Here is a 22,161-nt window from a genome sequence, read left to right on the forward strand (position 1 = left end):
TAGAAGAAAGACTGAGCCCGAAGTGGCGAGCCACCGTCACCGAGCGGTGGAGACCCCCGCGTCTCACAGCCCGCAAGGGGCTCGCCTGGACGCCGAGGGGTGCTCGCCAGCGCGCCAGGCCCTAACCCGCCCGCGGGAAACCCTTGCCCCGGGCCGGCGCGCCGGGGCGGCCTTTCTCCCTGCAGGCCCCGAGCTCTTCCGCCAAAACCTTTGGCCGAGTCCCCTTGCCAACATTCCTAAAATCTCCTTGGCCAGCTCTTTGCGCCAGGTAGGAAGAGGGATCTGTTTTCGGGGTGTGTAAATACACGCCAATTCCCAGAAGGTATCATGACCTTTTCACCTTCCCCGCGAACTCCTTGGGATGCGCCCGCGGGCATCCACCCTCTAAAGAGCCGATCCGTGGCCACGACCTGTTTCTCCGAAATGTCCTTGCTTTTCGTCTCCGCAGACGCGCTCCGTCCGCCGTTTCTCCGAGAAGCCCTAGGGGGTGGAACTGGGGAGCTTCCAGCCGACCGCGAGGACGCGCCTCCGCGGGGAGTGGGGGCGGGCAGGGCGCTGGAGGGCCGGTGCGAACAATTGCCTGTTGCCGGGAGCCGGCACCGTGAGCGCCGGACTAAGAGTCGCCCTCTCCCTAACCCACCCCCTCCCCCGCCACCCCCGCTGTCGCTTCTCCCCCGGGATGCCGAGAAACGAGGGCCATTGGACTCCTCCTTTCCAAACCACGGAGCACCTGGGCGCGGAGACACCGCGCGGGGCGGGGTTGGGCCACGGCTGCCCCCTAGCTGGAAGGCACATCACCTCCCACGCGCCAAGGTCCCCTCTGTCCCAGAGAGGTCATCAAATCTCGGGAAACAATGGAGCCCGGCGGCGCACCAGGGCCCCCCCGGGCACACGGGAGCGATTGGCACCCCGCCGCGCGCGCGGGAGTCCAGGCAGGAGGCCGGCGCCGTCTGCAGCCGGAGCTCGCACTACCGGGCGCTTAGCCTCGGCTTTACGTGGCACCCACGAGCCCGCCCTTCGCCCGGCTCTGCGGGGGCCGCTCCCTTGCCCAGCCGGGCCGTCCACTCCGCGCCCCCCCCAGCCCTGGCCCGGAGCGCCCGCGAGGTGGGCAGCAGGAGGCGCCGGCCGTGCGGGGCGCGGAGAAGCGGCGCTCCCCGCCGCCGCCCGCGCCTGCCCCGGGGTCTCGGAGTCGCCAGAAGCCGCCGCCGCCTCCCGGGCGCTCGTCACTGCCGGGCGGCGGGGACCCTCGCGGCCCCGGAGCGGCCCGGGCTCTCGCCGCGGGGGTCCAAGAACGAGGCCGCTGAGGTCGGCTAACCCTACCCGGATGCTGGCACCGACCTCGACGCCCCCTCCCCAAGCACACCCACGCCCTAGCCGCAGACCTCCCCACCCCCAAGCGCCTCCCTTCGCGCGGAGATCTCTGAAGGCCCTCAGAGGGACAGACAGACGGAGGGGGGAAGCCCACGGAGAGAAACTTGTTCCTCCCCGTCTGCTGTCAGGCAATGACTGGCGAGCTAAAGCAGGGAGAGGGGAGGAGGAAGCGAGGGAAGGGCGCGAGCGGGGAGGGGAGGGCGCGCGGAGGGGGAGGCGGGGGTGCAGTTGGTGAAACTCCGCCGTCTCCCGCTCATCTTTTCATTGCTCGCTCCTCTCCTTCCCGCAGACACCCCGGACATCCCCTGGGCGCCAGCTCCTCGGCTCCGACGGGTCCAGAAACAACCCGGATTTTTTTTTTTTTAATTCGCTTTCTGGAGATTGGCTTGGCTGTGTATTTCCCTCCCTCTCTCCTCCCCCTCCCACCCCCCCCCCCTTTTTTTTTTTTTTTTTTTTTGAGACATGGCCCGGGCAGTGGCTCCTGGAAGAGGAACAAGTGTGGGAAAAGGGAGAGGAAATCGGAGCTAAATGACAGGATGCAGGCGACTTGAGACACAAAAAGAGAAGCGTTGCTCTCGGATCCGGGCACTGCCTCGCCGCTTGCCTCTCTCCAAGACCGGCTGGAGGATTTTTACAGCGCCGAAGCGGAGTTGGGGCGCTTGGGCTCGGGCAGACCACCCCCTTGGCTGGGTTTGCCCCGCACCTCCTGGCTCCCCCGCGTCTGCCTGGGGGTCCTGCGAAGGGAAGAATGGAGAGGGGGCTGCCGCTGCTCTGCGCCGCGCTCGCCCTCTCCCTGGCCGGCGCTCCTCGCAACGGTAAGTGACAGGCGGCGGCGCGTCTGACAGCGCCGCGCCCCGGGCTCCCCCGGCTGCCCGCGCGCGTCCGGCTCGGCTCGGCTCCCACCCGGGCTGCTGGGAGCCCCCGGGAGCCGGCGGCCCCCCAGGCGAAGGAAACTTTTAGCCGCGCACAGGAATAAAGAGCTGCGATGGGTCGGTTCGCGGCCGGAGGACTTGCAGCCGTCCGGCTCTCTCCCCGAAGTTGCTCGGGCGCTGGTGGGGGGTTCCTCACCTCTGTTTCGAGGCAGAGCCTCCTGCCTTCCCCGATCAGCACACCAATTATCTTAATAATGTTTCCTCCCCAAGGCAATTAGATGAGACTCCCTTTCAAAAATCGGATGGCAGCTGAAAGTTAATGAACGCTGTACCCGGAGAAGTTCCTGCTCCTCTTGCAGCTCCCCCAACTATTTCCTCTTGGCGAGTGCCTGCGAGAGACAGCGGTCTGTTGGGTGAGGGAGCCCCCTCCTCCGCCTGTGTAAAGGGTCCCTAATCCGGCTGGAGTTTGAATGAAAGTTGCACAGTGTCAATGAAGGAATCTGATACAGACAGTGTAAGGCACCAGGAGATCTGAAAATCCCTAGTCTACTTGCAGACTCCACTCTGCTTTTCAAACCACTCACTGTTCAGTGAATGAAAGGCTGCGAGGGGGCATCCACAGTCCCATGTAACATAAACAACGTGTTTTAAAATGGGATCTGGTCCTAGGCATGTGTGACTTCCACTGTTAAGTAAGTGAAGGCAAGGGCTATGAAATGATCTGTACAGGAAGCCTTCAGCAATTATTATTAACTAATGATCCAATATTTACTTTCATCTGGCTTCGACTTCAATCAAAGTAATTAGAAGGAAAGGACATCCACCACTTACCGTAGTATATTGTTTTAATAAGAGACACAAGTAGAGGGGGTTCAAGCCAAGAGGAATTTAAATCATGTCTTTATGATGGAAGTTAATCTCTCTAATATGTTTTCTGGAGGTTTTGTGATTTCAGCAATCGATTCCCCCCAACAGCAATCAAGCAGGGCTGTAAAAAAAAAGGCTTGCCAGTAAAACACATGCACAAATTGTGACTGTGGCATTCATCTTGTTGATGAACCTGAGTTGGTAGCATCTGCCTATAGTCTGGCGGGGAATGAAATAAGGTTTTTCCTCCCATTCAAAGACCTCAAATGAGGAGGCTTTAGAAATTAGAGTAACCCACCCACTACCCTCTACGACTCCTGAGAATGAATCAGCGGGGGAGGTGATCACAGGATGCATTTGAAAGCTCATGCAAAACGCTTTCAGACTTTAGGGTGTGAATTCCATAAATTGTATACATATTTATATGATTTCTTAATTTTCTTAGCAGACATCTGGGGGATGATGAGACCCTGAGCCCTGTCAGTGGGGGGACTTGACTAGTTAAAGCTATGTTGTCGCCACTGGAGTACCCAGAGCCAGTGAACGCCTCTTAACTCAGCAGACCTCTTAAAGCCACGTCCACCTCCTCCAACTACTAGTGTCTGCTAAATTAATTCATTAACCTTATTTAGGACTAATGGTCCAGAGTCATTAGAAATTGCTCTTTCTTAATCAACTGCTAGAGAGATTTAACAGAGCCAGGGAGTCTAGCCGTCCACATTATCTTATTACACTGTCACTTTCTCAGAAGTCACAGATTAAAGAGCTCTGGTGTGGTACCGAATCCACCTAAATGTCTTCTGAAGTGACTCTGTTGAGTGACTAGAAGCAGCGCTGTTTTATTTCACTCCTCTAACAGATGCCAGACACTGCCATGTTTGAACAGAGCTGGAGGGCCTTAATGAGACAGGGGCACTTTCCAAGTTTTCTGCACATTTAAAATAATGCAAGGACCTCGGTAGAATCGCATAACAGAGTCCAATAGGATCATTAGCGGAGATTCTGAACTCCAGTTGCAACATCATTTCTTCTTGGCAAACCTCAAGCTATTAAAAGCCAAGGCAAAGGAAACCAGAATAAGACTATCCCCAGTCTAAGAAACACGGTCAGAAACATCTAGCAACTGAGAAAGAAACAATATAATATATATTGTCTTCTTTTTGAGTTATGGGAAATGATTTCTGTAATGCATGTAGCTTTATGCATTTTTGATGTGCACTTCATCTTTCATTTCCATTTGACCTGGTTTTCCTGTAATAAAATTCTGTAGATTTATAAATTCACGCTGAGAGCAAAGAATGCCATTCTTTTTCCTCAGGGAATCTATTAGATGGAATATTAAAATCTATATATGCCATTACTGAAAATTCGTGATTGATAGGTTATATATTTCACTGTTTTCATACCTGTTTCTCTTAAATAGTCTATGCACTGAATGCTTATTGCTCACAATTAAGCATCCATAAATGTGGAACATTGCAAACTAAGGTTGTCCAGTATGAAATCCATCAGGAAAAGTGACAATGAGAATCCATGCTGAACAATAAAGCGACATTTGGGTTTCTGGCAATGAAAGCTCAAAACCAGTAGGCTCACCTTTCCCAGAAGGTGACAATGTGGCTTACCATATGGGATGCCCAGACCTCGATAGAGTGAACTTTTGTTTCAACATTTAGGGTAATTAGAATTAATCTGGGTGACTATTCCTTTTTCTTTCTGCCCTCCCCCCACCCCCGCTTTGATCTGGTCTCCAAGCCTAAGCAACTGTACTTAGAGAAGTAAAGCAGAATTTTTTCTGCTTCAGCAAATAAACTGTTCTCTGTTGATCAGGATCACAGGAGCAGAGACAACTCAAAGTTACTTAGATTTATGGGCAGATAAGACAACCACAAATAAGTTTTGGCTTTAAGCCAATTGAGGTCTTGGAAGACAATCCCTGCTAATCAATGACATAGACCAGGCTTATCATCAAAAAGTGACACAAGGGGTCCAACAGCATCTTTTAGTCCCCTCCACTTAGAACTTGCTACTTAATGCGATTACACTTCTTGGGGATAATTAAGTCTAGCAGAAGCTCCCCGGGGGGAACCATGTTAACATCAATTGAGGGGATTTAATGTTTTTTAATGCTGGAAGACCTTTTTCTTGGGAAGGAGCTTTGAGACGGATTAAAAAAAAAAAGTCCCCTCAGAGCTCAGTCTACCCCTAACCTGCCTTGCTGTGTAAAGCCTGAGACCAGAGCGGTCCTTGGTAGGGTGTAGCTATCCGTGTCACCCGAAGGACCTGCGGGGACCTCCGGGAGGTCCCTTTAAAAACTTATGGAATGTTTAATAACTGATAATTGATATATAACGGCAGACTGCTGAACTGGGTATGAGAGGAAAAGCTACTGAAACATTATTTTTATTGCAGAGAAATGTGGCGATATTATAAAAATCGAAAGCCCCGGTTACCTTACGTCTCCTGGTTATCCTCAATCTTATCGCTCAAGTGAAAAATGTGAATGGCTGATCCAGGCTCCAGACCCATACCAGAGAATCATGATCAACTTCAACCCCCACTTCGATTTGGAGGACAGAGACTGCAAGTAAGTGAAGGATGTATTTGAACAGGGCACCACAGCACCATCTAGTGGTCGTATATGTCTGTGGGGAAAGTATGCATACAAGGTGGGGTATAAATGGATTTGGGGGATTCCAATCTAAGCCAGATCGTATGCCAATGGAATGGAAATTAAATTATGTTAAGTGATTTCTGAGTTCCCCAAACTAGGAAGCTTATATTTAAATGTGTACTCTCGCACACTCTTTTTCCTGTTAACACTTGGGTTTGGGAGCTCTTGCTAAGCAATGAGCACATATTTTATATTTGGCGGGAAGGGGAAAAACTAGAAACCCAAACTCTCGCTCCCAATTTTATGAAATAATGTGGGCCACTAACGTATACTGCATTCATGACATTAAGGTTAGAAAAATTTTTAACAAATCTGTAGCACACTTTGTGATTTAAGAACTCTATCTTATTGAATTTGACATGGAAAATGCAAAATGCCATTGAATAAAAATAAGACCTATAGTGGTGAATCAGTTGAGGGCTTTTTATAGTAGATTAATGATTGCAAAACTCTTTTGAAAAGTGCTGGAGACTAATTTTAATGCTCAATGAATACAATGGGAACTCAAATATGAACCAGTTGTTTATCCACTTATCTTTAGTCTTGCTAGCTCCTTCTATTGTTAAGTTACTGAGCATCAAATTATGCCACCAGATTTCATTATTACAACGTCATTCTCACCATAGAGACAGTCTAAATACAATTTCTTCACTTTATATGAATGAACTTGTGTTTATATGAAAGAACTTGTAGTGAAAAGTATGTTTTAGCATTAAAAGCAGTGGCCACTCAGACCCCCATTTGTTCTTCTCTTTTGGACACCCAGCAGACCACCTGCCTCTTTCTTTTCCCCATCATCTTATTCTACTCCATGATACTTGGTCTCCAGAGAGTTTTGAATCTGCATGTTGGTCTTTTATAAAATTTAGATATGTAAATCATTTCATTAAAGGAAAATTATCTATTTAAATGTCAGTTCTAAGGTATTTTTCCCAAGTTTTAAAATGGGCCAATTTGATATAACTTTATATGTAGGAAATAACTATTATGCTGGAATATTCATTATTAAAGATATTTGATTTGCACACACTTCACCCTTTTAGGGAAGGACAGAGACTATGAAAATGTAATAAACCTGTTGAGTTGGTGGGGTAGACTAGTTTTTCACATTCAGGGAATGAGATCATCTGGTGAAGTCAATACTCTAGTTCCTAGATAATCAGCGTAAATCCATATATGATGTCCAGTTTCCAAATAATCAGCATAAACTGTGCTGCAGTATAATTATGCTGATTCCAGTCTAATCTTTGTTGTGATTCAGAAATGCTTCAAGGCATTATATTAACTTTTTAATCTCATGCAGAAGTGGCCATTAATAGAGTGTTCTGGTGACTATTGGGAAACATGGAGTTCATTATAAGGTTTTTTATTGTTGTTGTTTTGCCAATATTCTGAGGTTATTATAATGTCAGTCACCTAGACAACCTGTAGACTTATTCTCAACTTTATTTTATTTTACTTTTTTATTGTTTGCTTTTTGACAATGCTTAAACTGTGATGGGGATATTTTAAGAAACTCTTACAAAACGTACTCCAGTAATAACATTACTCCGAAAAGTAAGGCGCTATTAGATTTCTTTTTTTTTTAAAGATTTTTTAAAAATTTATTTCTCTCCCCTTCCCCACCCCCTCCCCCATTGTCTGCTCTCTGTGTCCATTCCCTGTGTGCCCTTCTGTGACCGCTTCTATCCTTATCAGCAGCACTGGGAATCTGTGTTCTTTTTGTTGCGTCATCTTGTTGTGTCAGCTCTCCATGTGTTCGGCGCCATTCTTGGGCAGGCTGTACTTACTTTTGCACTGGGCGGCTTTCCTTATAGGGCACACTCCTTGCGCGTGGGGCTCCCCTACGCGGGGGATACCCCTGCGTGGCAGGGCACTCCTTGCTCGCATCAGTCAAGGAGACCCCGGTTTGAACCTTGGACCTCCCATATGGTAGGCAGACGCCCTAACCACTGGGCCAAGTCCGCTTCCCGCTATTAGATTTCAATCAATTTATGTTTACTAATTACTGACCTGTAAATTACTACCATACATATATGTAATATAATAGTTTAAGAAGCCAGAGAGTCACTAACTATGAGCAGCAGTGTGCTGGTAAATGGTTAACAACTGGTTATCTTGAAAATAAGGATAAAGTCCTGATTTGTAACACTTGCCAGTTTCTGTGGCATAAATATTCCCTCCATGGGTGATTTCATGCTACCACCTTGATGTCCCTGTGCATGGAGTTGGGAAGGGATGTACACAAATAACTTTGGTGAGTTGGCTCAGTGCTGGAGTAGAAGTTTAAGAAGGGAATGCTGGTTGAATGAATTGATATATGCAAAGCGTTTACAACAGTGCCTGGCCCACCGTAAATCCTAAATAATCCTGTGCCATTATCATGGTGTGAGTTGATGGGTTTGGTCGAGTACCTTCTTGGTTAGTTCTTTTTCTTTTTTTTTTTTTAAGATGATAAGAAAAAGGACGACTGTAATTTTTTAGGAAGGCACGCATTTAGTGAGATCAGCAAGGTATTTGGGAAACTGATATTGCTGAAAAGATTGTTTCAATAATTATGATAGCAAGGTTTTTTTCTAATGCTAGAAGATGACTTAATTGTGGTAACAGGATTTGTTCTCTGTGAAGTTGTCATCTCCTGGCCAGCTTTGAAAAGCTGATGTATTTATCCTGATGGAGTCAATGGAGATGGTGCTGGTAGAAAACACCTTTGTGCCATGTTTTCTTGTAATGTTACCTCATCTTGTTATCAATGAGAAAACCCCAAAAGATATTGGAAGACCAATTTAAGACACTGCCAGAACTAACTTTCAGGCCAACCCCATGTAAAGATGTTCTTGATCGGTGTCAAAGGTTGCAGTTGAGAGTCAACAAAGGTAGCACAAGTGTTACCTCCTTCTGCAAATCCACAGCTTTAAAACCAAAGGTGGTTTAAAACCTAAAGGTGGTTAGAATTCCCTAGAAAATTAAAACACCTGAAACTCTTTGAAGAATAAATTCATAAACTTCAAATGTTTATTTTAGATGCCCCCCAAACATAGTTTTGTATTTTGTTTTTTGGGGAAGGTGTTTTTTGTTCTGTTTCACAATTTATGTTATAATGGTTCCAAAAGTGGATTGGATGACACAAAACTGCATATCGGATATAGTTAGCAACATGCAGAAAGCTGGTAAGCTTTATTCATCACTCATGTTGTATGCGAGCTATATGTCATAAGACATTTAATATCTTTCCATGATTTGCCTATACTACTTGCCCAATGGCAGTAAAAATGCTTGCTTTACCTATTTCATAGGGTTACTATTAAAATAAGGTGGTGAATATGAAAGTCCTGTAAAACTTTAAAAACCCTTCACAAAATAAGTTAGTGCTATTATTATGATATCTTTAACAACTTGGTCATTTTTAGAACATATGAATATATGTCAAGCAAAATATATTGATCTAGTAATGGGATGATCTGCATGTAATACACCCTGTATTTTCTCTTGAAATTGTCAATATTTGCACAATCGAGTTTTACCATATGAAAGTTCAAGAAATCAATTTCTTAGCTTGTTTACTGATTGAGAATCATCCTTGATACCCAAGTAAGCAACTTTCTTTAGTAGGGTGTATGGATGGATAAGTAATTAAACAGACCAGCCAAATAGTTCTGGTAGGGAAAAATATATGTTTTACTATTTTACTTAGAAATAGACAAAAATAATTTCATGAATTCAGCAATACCGTAAAAGTGTGTACAATCACAATTTTTCATGTAACTGGCTTAAAATCTGACTCATTTCATAAGTGAACTCTGGACCTTACTTCACAAAATGAGTGTTCAGTTTTTACAGTGGGTATCAATGGGGTTATTTCCTTAGAAAAAATAAAAATTTTGGTTGTGCTTGACCGTTTTAAAACTCAGTAGTCTATGTGCATGTCACCACTGAACCATGCCTCCTTACAAAAAAAAAAAACGCCTCAAAAACATATTGCAATAACTTCCTCAATTCTGCTATTAAACAAGGTGTGGTACAAACCAATAAACAGGTAGAATGGTACAGCATCTGCCTGCAGGGTAGCATTGGGCTCGCTTTCTAGCTGGGCATACTGTCTGTTCTTATAGGTTTTTTGTTATAAGAGAGGAAACTAGAAATTATTCTGAGAGGGGGAGGAGATGCTAAGAGTATGGAAGAAATGAATGATTTCTCTTTTTCACACCAGCAAAATCCCATGTGCTGGTGGAATGTCGAAGCATAGTTAAAAGTAGCTGGGAAAGAAAGAAGTACCCGACTGAGGGTAGCTCAGAAAACCACATTTGTTGTACCCTGCAAAAGGTTCTCACTGTTTACATTGAGTTAGTCGGACTTGACTCCCCTCAAGTTTCCTTTGGTGGAAAGGTAGACCTCTTGAATCTCATAAAACTTTATATCTGTATAATAAACAAGAATGTCACTGATACAGTAGGTAGAATTTATGAAACTTTTCCGGTTTCCCAGCAATGCAAACTATCAGCATGATAATTTATAATGGTTTGTGACAAATACTGCTGAGCAAAGAGGTGTGTGGTTACATTCAGATCAGATGTCATCATCTGGGGAGCAATAAAAATTTCACAGACATTGGGTTAAAAACATTAAGAAAATGAATGTGAAGCTCTAGAAAAAGAGTCTAAAAAGGTGGCAGTGTTAGGAGAGAAAGCCCAGTAGTGGTCTTTCCACTGACAAGTTCCTGACTTCAAGACCTGATATGACAAGGCTGTTTTATAGGACTTAACCAAAATACAAAGCTAACATAGCATATATGTTGCTTTTCTCTATATGTTTTAGATTTGCAAACTTGTATTTGAGGAGCTGCTTATAGGTGTGTATTTTTTCCTAAGCAAATGCATCGAAAGGAAGATTTTGCTTTTGGAACTGTACATGAAGTTCAATCACAGTGACATGATTAAATAGATATGATACTCAGACTTTGGGAATCTTGTTGAAATAAATCACACATTGTTTCTTTAGTGCTGTTTTGGAAATTACCTAAGTGATTGCAAACTTTCAAACACTGCTAATCGCGTTTATTTGAAAGAATATGAACTCGCTGAATAAAAATTAATCTGCCCCGAGTTTCTCAAATCTTGTTTTACTTGCAAGTTTGGTTACATAATGGGCATTTAGTAATTAATTGGCAATTTGGGGAATATAAGGTCTATTTTTAGTTTTCCTGCATAGTAAAAAATATGTTTTGAGCCTTTATTTTTAAATTTCACTACTTCGTTTATCATGGATTGTTTGCATTCATTTTGATTTTTTTAAAATGTAGCATTAAAACATTTACCTTGGTGGCAATGGTAGCACAACATTGTGAATACAATGAACAGCACTGAAATATGTATCTGAATATGATAAAAAGGGGAAATGTTAGATTGTATATTTGGTAACAGAATAAAAATTATTTTAAAAAATCCATGGAACTACACTACATAAACAGTGAAACCTAAGTTAAACCATGGACTGTAATTAATAGTACAATTATAAAAATGCGCTATCATCAGGTGTAACAAATGTTCCGTACTAATGCAAGGTGCTGGTAGTGGTGTGGTCAATAAGAATCTTATATTTTATCCATGATTGTTCTGTAAACCCATAACTTCTCTAAAAAGGGAAAAAAGTGATTCCGATTTGAGAATTTACTTTGAATGACTTGGGATGGCCTTGCTCAGAAAAAAATAAATATAAGCTTCATTTCACACACATTCATGTTCTTCTTTAGTTTCAGCAGAAAAGCTATCCTTTTTGAGTATATATATATTATATATATATATATATATAAATGTTATTTCTCTTGATAACTGAGCTTTTGCAGTCTTAAATTGGCCCAAAGTGAGGCCTCACTTGCCTTCCTTCTCCTAGTCTTGTGGATTAGATCATAATTTAGACAAAACAAAGAAAAAACTAATGCCCTTGTTTTATGGGTATTTTAAGCCAAACTATTTCTCCATTTTCCTTCTGAAACATGGAAATACTTAGGCTTTTACCTAAAGTATAATATGTATCTAGAAAAACACACAAACTCTAAGTGTGCCGTTTGAGACGTTTTCACTAAGTGAACACATCCGTGTAACCAGCACTCAATCACGAATCAACTATTTCTAGCTTCCTCGAAGGTCCTTTGTGTCCTTCTTAGTCACTAACCTTTCTCCTCAAGGGTAACAGTCGTTCTGTCTTGTGTGATTCCATTTTCACAAATCTCACAATCAGACTAAACTACAGCGGTGGATGGAGGACAATATCCTTTGAAGATAGACAGGAAAACTTTTCGGAATGGAGATAGAAAGTGGCAGCCTATTCTCTTTCTAATTAAAAAGCAAAGACCCCTTGAAACATATCCTGATTTTTTTTTTCAGCAGGTACTATAGAAATAGCTTATATTTGTTGCATATACCATGGTTATATTAAAATAAACCCAGATTTTTTCAATCTGGCGCCTGGTTATATGCAAGGCAAATTTAAAAAATATCTTCCCTTGTTTTATATTTTCTCATCTCTACATTCCTGGTTTTGCTCTCAGGTAAATTCCCAAGACAGGCAATGTGAGCAGAGCCACCTCCAAGCTCAAATTTAGATAAAAAATGATTGGGTAGGTACGAACGAACCCTTCTCAGAACAACTGTTGGCCAGTGTTGTTGCTTGCACCGGCAGCAGCTTTGGTTACTGCTCAGGCAGATAATTATCTTCTTTCCTTTTGAATTTTTTGTCCATTAGCACTGATTTAATTTGAACAGGACCCTGTGTTGTTGTTTTTTAAAATTAATTTTCTTTATTATTTCTTGCTACAAGCAATCACCCTTGAGCATAATGAATTTTGAGTATTGCAAGGTTATTTTGTGTTAGGTGTTTCTGTAATTAAAATAAAATTTAAAAAACAGCCTTTATGAGAAGCAAAAGAAGGTTGGTTGGAATCTTATCAAATTGAATCAACACGTGCATGGCATCTCCAATCAGATTTCACTTCGGGGAGCAGGCACTTAAAAAACTGATCCAAGCGAGACATAAACCTTCAGCTGGAATGCACACTCTCAGCTCCTTTCTTTCCAGCAGCAAACGTGATCCTTTCATGCGTGCTGATGCACTTGGGCAGAAGCACACACACAAACACATGTGTGTGCTTGTAAAGGAGGCTGAAAAATAAGCTTAACTAATTGCAGTTGTAGTATTCATCTAAGACTGATAATTAAGCCTGAGGAACAAGAGACAAGATTAGCGTTCATAGGAGGTTCCAAATGCCTCTTAATTGGGTGTTTGTAATCAATTCTGATTGTAGAAGCCTGTGATTTGGCAAAAAGTAGCACCTCGAAAGAAGGTTGTTCCTGCTGCCCTCTGGCCAGCTGACTTGGGCCTAGCATTGAGGCCACTTGGGGAGGCAGGAGGTCAGTGGTCTAACTCTCAAACTGGCCATGAAGGTGCTATAGCCGTTAGGCTGTAATGAGTTAAATCATTTAGGGTCCTTACAGTAGCCTGGAAAATGCGGAAAGTGGATGACATTACATTCAGGACTCTACTAAACTCTGTAGGCGAGAAGGAAGGAAGGAGAAGAAGGAGGAGGAGAAGGAGGAGGAGAAGGGGGAGAATGAGAAGGAGGAGGAAAGACAGCCATCCTTTGGTTTCTATCCACTCAATTCCTTTAAAAGAGCTCAAATTCACCTAGGAGACCTTGTAACATGCATTTCTTCCTCACTGAGCCAAGGGCCATGCATATTGCTCTGTTTTATTCAGTCACCATGTTTTTCCTCCTTTAATTTGAATAGAGGGTGTTTAGAATGCAATGGCCGAGGTGGGCCTTTACTCTTGGACCCTCACTCTGCGCTAGCCTCAGCACTCTAGATGATGATGTCGCTTGCTCTTCCTATCGTCCCCATTTCACAGATGACAGCACTGAGGTTTGCCCAAGCTGATTCAACGTAACCCAAATGCTCAGCTGCTGCACCCAAGGTCTCTTCGCCTTTGTGATCGCAATGTACCTTCTCACTGAGAAAATTGTTATAAAACGGTTGTCTCTTAGTTCTTTATTCAGGCAGTCATCTTCTTCTATGAAAGATCTCACACAGAAGTTTAAGTACAAAACAACTAATTCTGCGGAAGGACTTGATTTTTCAACTTTTAGCTCCGATTAAATATGTCCTTGTGACAACTGCACAGAAACTTCCAACCAGTTGGTGATTTTTTTTTTATTCGATCGAAACATGCTTCAAATTAGGATTAGAAATCCTGGGGAGGACCTGTCTAAATTCTCTATTGGTTCATGGAGTTTGAAATCACAAAGCACACAATCAATACAATATTTATTTGAAGGCTGATGACCAGACAGCACTTAGGTTCGGTTAAAGGGACATGCAACTGGTTAAAGGGACATGGGAGATAACAGTTGCACCTAGCGCTTAATCACAGGCCTGGAAGTAGGAAGCCTGTGTTCTCTTCCAAGCACTCGTTTACTTAATCTCAGGCAAACATCAGCAAAGGATTCGCTCTCCCGCAGCTGCCCCATTTGTAAAAGTTCAGTAATTGTATTTGCCACAGAGGCCACATAAGAGTTAAAGGGAGGATGTTAGTTCAGGCACGGGGTTCCTATGAGAAATAAAAGGGTGTTTTCTGAGAAGAAACAGATGCTGCAGAGTATTTTGTTTTTATCTAGGCAGATACTTTGTACAAGCAGCTGTCAATGTTTGAGGTGATTGCTTGCTTGCTTCTGTAATAGATTGGATGTGTCACGGAAGAGCTTCCAGTCTGGAAGTGAAAGAGGATGCTAAATGTTACATTAGTCAAGTTCTTAAATTCCTTAAAAACAACTAGAAATGGCAAAGGTCAATCAATATAATCACAATTGCAACTCCTGGTCTAATTTCCCAACTAACAGTTGCCACTAACACTGAGGCTCTGCTGTAAGACAAAAGCAATTGATGAAATGGCATGTAAAAAATTAAGATGTGGTCAAACTCTTAACGGTAGATAGGTAACTTTAAAAAAAAATTTTAAATCACCAAATTTTCAAATTTAAAGAAAAAAAAAAGAACACACTTGATATGAATTCCTAAGAAGGACAGACACAAAATCCAACAAACTTGGTAGCACTGAAGTTGACTTGGTCCAAGTTGAGATTAAGTTGTGTTTTAAATGCAAGAGCCCCTGACTAGATTAGGTCTCTGATTTACCTTTTATCTTGGTTTCCTACTCATCCATCTATCCATTCTTCAGTAACTTGGGGTGGGGATTTATTTATTAGCAAATTTGGTCACTGAAAAGATGAATAAAATAAATTAAAATTTCAATTTCTGGATCAGTTCGCACTTTTGAAAGAAATGGTAGCCATCAAAAATTTCTTAAAAGAACAAATAAGTAATTTTACAATTGGCTTCCTCCCCATTCCCCTAGCCCTCAATTTGCACCTCAGTTCTAACACTCAACTGTCGGTTCTTCACCTTTGTTGTTTAGGTAAGCAATTGTCTCTCCTTTGGGTGGCAAACTCTATGCGGGCAGAAACCATGTCTCTCATTTCTCTGCTTTCCATAATCCAGCAGGATGCTCTGCACATATTAGGCTGCTGTGTAATTTAGCAGCTGACAGTTTATTAAAATTGAAATCTGGTATATGGAAAGTAGAGGTGAAAAAGTGTAGCATTTCCCTGAATAGAATCTGTGGTTCCCAGTAAGTAAAATGGAGAGGACCGTAGCAAAATTCAGTGAAGAGAGAGTGAAAGGAGCAATTTTGAGAGCTACTCAAAGGCACACTTTTTCTAAAAGGTTTCAGAGCAGCAACAGCCACCCCTGGGACAGGGAGGTGGTGGCTGCATTTACAAATTCCAGGGATCTGGCCAGCCCTTCCCCTTCCTACTCCCACCCCTGGGGTGGTCAGAGGCATCTGAGTTTGACTTTTGGAACGTCCAGTTCCCAGCAGCACAGGTGAAGGCTACAGGTGGTCTGGAGAGCAGCAGAGCAGTGGGAGCAGGCTCTTGGACACACACAGCCTGGCCCCTTCTTCCACTGCGTGCCTGCATGATGCCAATGTGGTCAGGTTGCCAACCTGGACGCAGGTGCCCCCTGGGTCTATTGGAGCCCCTTACTTCAGCCACCCCAACCCAGCAGCTTCTTCACTTCTACAAAAGGGCAGGCGGTAATTGTGTTTTTCCACGAAGGCTGATGGAAGGCTGAGGGAACCGTCAGTGTTTGAAGCACTGATCGGAACATGTTTTTTTCTTTACAGGCAAACACTGTGTGTTTTTCTTTCCCTTTATTCCAGTGTTGATTGCTTTGTCCGTGGCTGGGGACCCTACTGAGTAACTGCTAGGATATATCGGTCCAGTCCTTCACGACACATCCTCATTTCCCTCTTTAGCACCATACCTGATGTGTGTGTTGGCTTCATTAAAGCGAGCTGGGGATTTCTGGTTATCAGGGGACTGTGTTAGCAGCTCCCTGTGAACAAGTATTCTGGTGAGAATTCGGGCCGTGGGTTGTAATTGCCCCTCTGCCATTCACCCCCATCTGTGAAACAGGAGACAGGTCACATGGGCCAAGGTTGATCTCTAACCTTGACCATGTGCAGTGAGGAAGGCGGCAGAAAGGCTAGGTTGGCTACTCCAGGGCCTGGTTGACCAATACTACCTAGACACGGCGTTAATCCATCTTTTCCCCTTCTCCTTCTGAAGAACAACTTCCTTCCTTCCTCTCTCTATCTCGGAACCTCTGTGTTGATGAGATAATGTAGTGGAAGTGCCTTATGAATACAAGAGAAGCAGGTTAAATAAAGCCTAGGTATTACTCCAATAGGAAGTGCATCCGCAGGTTTGTTCCTTAAATAAGTTCAGACTGTAAACAATAATGTCTGCATCCTTGGGAGGAGGCGTTTATAAATATTTCAAAAGCACTCACATGTCCAGAGAGAGATAGGAGCTGGTGCTCAGCATGCCTCCAGCCAACGAGGGCTCCTGCATGGTCTTAGAGCAAGCTAACTGGCCATACCTGTTATCACTGGTCATCTAAAAATCTACGAGGCGGGAGTGGACCATCTCATGCAAAATGCTGCCTCAGTGTTAACTTGGTAACAGCATTAATGGCTTTTTAAAAAAATCATTCTTTTCCCAAGCATGCCTGAGGACTTACAAATATATTTTGTTCCTTCAGCACATAAACCAGCCAATACTCAAAGAGTGAGGCTGGAGCCAATATCATAGGGCGACTGTCCTTCAGTCAGTGGAAACAGAGTGCCATTATTTTTATGTGCAAGAAAAGAGGTAACCACTTTGTGTAGCGAAAAACCGTAGGCAAACTCAGCTGGGGAAATAAACATTTTAAAATGGATGTTCTATTACATTCTCATCCCTTTCTCTCTATTTCTAGTAGCCCCCAGTCTCTTTGCCTTGTCCTCTCTTCCCCCCATTTCCCAGTAGTGAAAGGAGTGTTCGCAGGGAAGACGCCAGCCAAGAGCTTTGCAAGAAGGTTCTTGGGATGCTGGCAGAATGAAGTTATTATGTTAGCCCACCCCACCCCCATGAATGACCTTATATGCTATAAATTATATCTTCAGCCTCAGCTCTCTTCTCCTTTGAAAGGACTCCAGTTTGTGCCTGGGAAATCCAGTAGAAGAAGGAGTTTGCTTTCCTTTTTGTGGGACCATTGTGAGCCTCCTGGGGTCAAATTAATTCCGTAGGACTTTTCTATTCATGAGTAAAAGATATCCTCCTTGAACCTTGGTCACCCTTCAGACAAATATTTCCTCTCTCTCTCTCTCTCTGTCTTCTTTTACTGCTACATTTGTTGAAAGTGGCAGCTGCACTCCAGACCTCCACTTTCCCATTTAACCCATTTTGGCATAATTTCTGGCCCTTCCAAGCTAACTGAAACTGTTTGCATGAATGTTTTACCCCAATTGGTCTTGGGGTGCCCCGAGCCCTTGGTCACTTTTAGACCCTAGTTTCTTCAGCCTTTCTACAACGTTATGCCCAACTTGGTTTTCACTTATTAGATCTTCCTTCTCTCCTGCATCCCAGCATTCTTCACCTTCTTGGTTTTCTCCTTCCTACTTTGACCATTTTTCTTTCTTCTCCAACACTACATCTAGGCATTTGCCAAGGTTTTGCCTGTGCCTTGGTTTCCTCCCCAAGAATAATCTCCCCTTTTTTGAGCTTTGCCACTCCTACTCACTTCTTTGTAGATAATTCCCAGATTTCTTTTGAGCCCTAAATCAGACCTACATGTTGGATTCACACTTCCAAGTTCTTTCTTGGTGTTGTCAATCCAGATGATTGAATATTGCCTCAAAGGATTAATCAAACTTTGCACCTTTCCTACAAACCAACTTTTCTTCTTACTTTTGTTTCTTTTATTGATTCGTTTCCTATTTATCCAGTCTTGAACTCTGGAATGTCTCCTGATTCCTGCTTGTCCCCCAAATCTAGTCATTGTAAGGTCCCCAAATCTGAGCAAAGTCCTCTCCATTGCATATCAACAGCAGCCCTCACATCTATCTCTTCTGATGCATTTCCACGGCTACCGCCATGTTCTACCACTTTTTACCCTCTCCCAGAGCAATTGCCTTAGGCCCCTGAAAGGGCTTTCTTCTTTCTTGACCTCTACTCTAGGTGAATCTCGAGAAGGTAAAGTTCTGATCCTGACACCTCTGCTGAGACACACTCAGAGCTCCCCAGTTCCTCTTCACTTCATCCCTACTTCTCAGGTCCACAAGCCTGCTCCACTCTCTCCCTTGCCTTACCTCCTCTGGCTCTCTTTTATGTGTCAGCCCAAATGGCCCCCTTGTGGTTATTCACACGCACCCCTGCTTTCCCACTCCATGCCTACCCTTATGCCCTTTCCTCCATCTAAATGCCCTTCACCTTCCTGTATCTCTGTCAAATGTTGCACCTCAGCCTTGTTCCACCTGAAAAGATGCTTTCTTCATACAGCCAGCTGCCAACTAGATGCAATCTCTCTCTCTCTCCCACAATACCCCAAGAACCATGTTTACACACCATTCCTGCTCCTGACGTGTTCGAATTGTGTCATAATTAGCAGTGTTCTTCTACTTTTCACTTAGCTGGGCTGTAAGCAGGGACTGGCTACTGCTTTCCGCTACTTGCAAAGCCTAGCGTGGTGCTTTGCACATCATAGATGTTCAACCCATATCTTCTGAGTTAAATTGACCAACTGTCTTCTCCAGTGAGTTCAAGTGTGGGAGGACCAAGCCAGCGCTTTGCTGGAATATATTTTAACTTAATCGGCCTATGAAAATGCACACTTATACTTCCACTTCCATGGCAAACCCTTTGTTTTTCCAGGTAATGGAATCGTACTTACTCTTTTTTTTTTCTTCTAAAAGCCCCTATTTTTAAAAGCCTAGATTTCTACATGTAAGTGAGTAGCTTTAGCTAAAGCTCAACAAAATATGCAGAAGTAGTGCTTGACTGAAAGCTTTTCTTTTTGTTTTCACAGTCACCTCCATAATCTGTCTTGGAGTTCGAGGCATAAAATGTATTAAGATTTAGGCATGTGTCCTGATGGTTGAGTGTTTTCTGACATCTCCACAACTCTTGGGACTTTGTGTCACAATTCTGTAAACTTTATTCTATTGTATATTCGTATCTGGGCTCACTTCCAAACCACCTTAACATAAATTTAACACCGATAATTTAGAACCTTCTTCCGTTACAGCTGGCAACCCCTATAAATGCATGTTAAGTGCTCTGCAGGCTTGCCGGGGGAAGGCTTTCCAGTGAACGTCTCCATTGTAGATCCTTACGCAGGATGCATCCCATGTAGAATTGTATAAATGTGTTATCCCATACGGCCAGACAAATAACAAGCCCTGCTTTCTCCTGCAACGAGGTAAAGATGCCACTCAGGAGAAGAGCTAGACCTGGCCAGCCTGGGATGGCCGGGGTGAGTGCTTTCTGAAGTGAACCAAAGCCATGCTTCACAACTGGCGCACATGCAGCCCAAGAGGAAAGGGACGAAGAAGTGGCAGGTGCACTATACACATACAAGAGCGAGGAAGTCCAGCCACTGTATATACTTTTTAAAATAATCTTTCCTAATTAGCTCCATAATATCACTCCCTCACAGAGGGTTTTCCAGGCTATTTCCAAATGTTGCCATTATCTATCTATTCTAGAAACCCATAGCACTCCCTGTTATCTCCTCTCTAGTTTGTCAGCAACCAGAGAACAGAATCACAGAGGTGGTAAACGCTTGCATTTGCAGGGGGATAAAAAAGTCACTGGAGCAGAGGCAGCAGCGCTAGCCAAGCCTAGCTTCAATTTATTGTACTTTGTGCCAGTCCTGTTTCAACCACTGCCCTGGATCTCTCAAAAGACTTGCATACTAAAGGATGTGGCCTTAATGTTTGATGCCTACAGCGCTCAGTGTGATCCTGAGTTTCCAGAAATGAGTCAGCCTCTAATTCGCTGTGCAATCAAGTGTTTAATCTTTTTAGGTCTCAGTTTCCTCATCTGTGAAAGGGGATAGATGGACCCTGCTCTAATGAAAAAGGAGTCTGTCTGTCCGGGGGGAGTCCTGTTGCCGTAAGAATAAATTCCAAAGGTGTTCTCTTGGGTGGTTTAGCCTGGCCCTTATCCCCCGACCTTTCGTTGGCCTTTGACAAGAGCCCCTGCTCTGTCTGTCTTCCCAGCCCAGACCCTCCCTGCCTTTTTGCAACAAGCCCCCTTCCGCCTTCCTACTCTTCTTTCACCAAGACACATATTCTTGGGCAGTTTTCTACCCTTAAATTCAGTTAGACATTTTAGACTCTATTTGGGCCTAAATTTCTTCTAAGGAATCATTCAGTGGTTTGCCTAGATTTTCATTTTACGTAGTAACAGATACATTGTATATCCAGACAATTATCTGAAAGAACTGGGGGTGTGATATGCTCCGCAAAAAACGCTCACTTATTGTGCTGCTGCTGTAATGTAACATTTGTAGTCAGAGGAAATTCCGTATAAGATTGAGATGTTTGGTCTTGAAACATGATGAGCTGCAAGTCTAGTTTAAGGTGTAATTTAACTGCAATTGATGACCTAACTCTTAATCCACTATAGCTAACACAAAAGTAGGTTTTACCTTATCTTTTTGCTCAACATAACTTATTAAAACTAGATTTTGAAGAATAAGAATTACATTGAAAAATGCCAAAGATTGACAACAGCAATTTTCTTCATGAATCCCACCTCACTCTTCTGTCTCAGAGGCAGTGTAAGCTATGTAATAAGCTATGTATCTATTTGTAAAATAGTCTCAAATTAAGGAGCTTATTCAGAAACCATTGCAAAAATAATTTTCTGAAATTGTGGTCTATCAACAGGAGATAAGATGGCACTTCGTTGTCGCCTGCTGAGGCCCATTATGAATATTCTATTTGAGAAGAAAATCACACTGTAAATAAAATGTTCAGATTCATTTCTTCCCACCATAGCATTTTTGCAAAGGTGCAGTTTCATAATTTGACTTAGCATTGTTAGCACATCATCATTTCAAAGCTCTTTATAACCACTGGTTAAGTCAGACATCCTCAGAAAATTGTTTACCTGTACCAGACCCATTTCTAAATGAAATAATCAAAATGTATAAAGTTAAAACAATTTGCTGAAGGCTAAAGAGGGACAGGGATGTGATTAAAACTTGCCTTCTTTCCTCTCTGTGTCCTATAAACATCTGAATAGGCACTTCTGAACAGTTTAAACATAGATATGTAACCCATAAGATGAAAGAGCCATATTAATGATTCTTTTAAAGGCAGGGAATTTGGTTTTAAAAAATAAAAGCAAGTCCTACAGGATGCAAGTGTAAAATGGACCTGAAATCACCAAACACATTAATTGAACTTTTATCCCATTTGGTCCTTTAGAGCCATCATTTTGTTGGAGCTAACGAGTAATGGTGGACTAATGTCTAAAGTTATCTGGCTAATTCCCAACATTAACTGGAAGAATGTCTAGTATTTCTAAACATCAGGATAAAAAAGAACTGGAACTGTCAACTCACATGATTTTTGTCATTGCATCTTTCCTGAGAAAGACCTTGAAAATTAAACTATTCATGTTTCTTGTCAATGTCGTTTTAGGGTTTGGTTTATATATTGAATATTATACAGGACCTGAGATTGGTGGTGGATGTGAATGCACTGTTAACCATGCATCACAACCTGTACTTAGAAAAATAGAGAGAAAGTAATAAATTCTGAGCTCACTGACTTGGAAGGTGGGCACCAAAATACAGTAAATTCCTCAACTGTTGTCTCCACTCACAAACAAGTATTTTCTCTCTCTCTCTCTCCTCTCTCTCTCTCTTTTAGTTGTGGTAGCATATTTGCAACTTAATGTGTCCCATTTTATTCACCTTCAAACTTACAATTCAG

At 43.1% G+C, this 22,161-nt stretch overlaps 1 protein-coding gene across 11 annotated transcripts in view; it reads left to right on the top strand.

The window, feature by feature from the left end:
* The first annotated feature begins 578 nt into the window (after window positions 1–578).
* The window catches only part of NRP1 (neuropilin 1), a 162,470-nt gene continuing 140,887 nt past the window's right edge, over window positions 579–22,161 (top strand). For 3 of the 11 annotated variants that reach the window (XM_004476153.4, XM_058297700.2, XM_004476148.4), the window contains exons 1-2: window positions 1,578–2,186; window positions 5,523–5,697. In XM_004476153.4, coding sequence (XP_004476210.1) covers window positions 2,120–2,186; window positions 5,523–5,697 — 242 coding nt within the window. In that variant the 5' untranslated portion in view covers window positions 1,578–2,119. Of the gene's footprint in view, window positions 1,105–1,188; window positions 1,500–1,565; window positions 2,187–5,522; window positions 5,698–22,161 lie in introns of those variants that run through there. The other 8 variants (XM_058297698.2, XM_058297697.1, XM_071215438.1 and 5 more) reach the window with 8 other exon arrangements.

Source organism: Dasypus novemcinctus, chromosome 5 (genome assembly GCF_030445035.2).
Source record: "Dasypus novemcinctus isolate mDasNov1 chromosome 5, mDasNov1.1.hap2, whole genome shotgun sequence".
Lineage (NCBI taxonomy): Eukaryota > Metazoa > Chordata > Mammalia > Cingulata > Dasypodidae > Dasypus > Dasypus novemcinctus.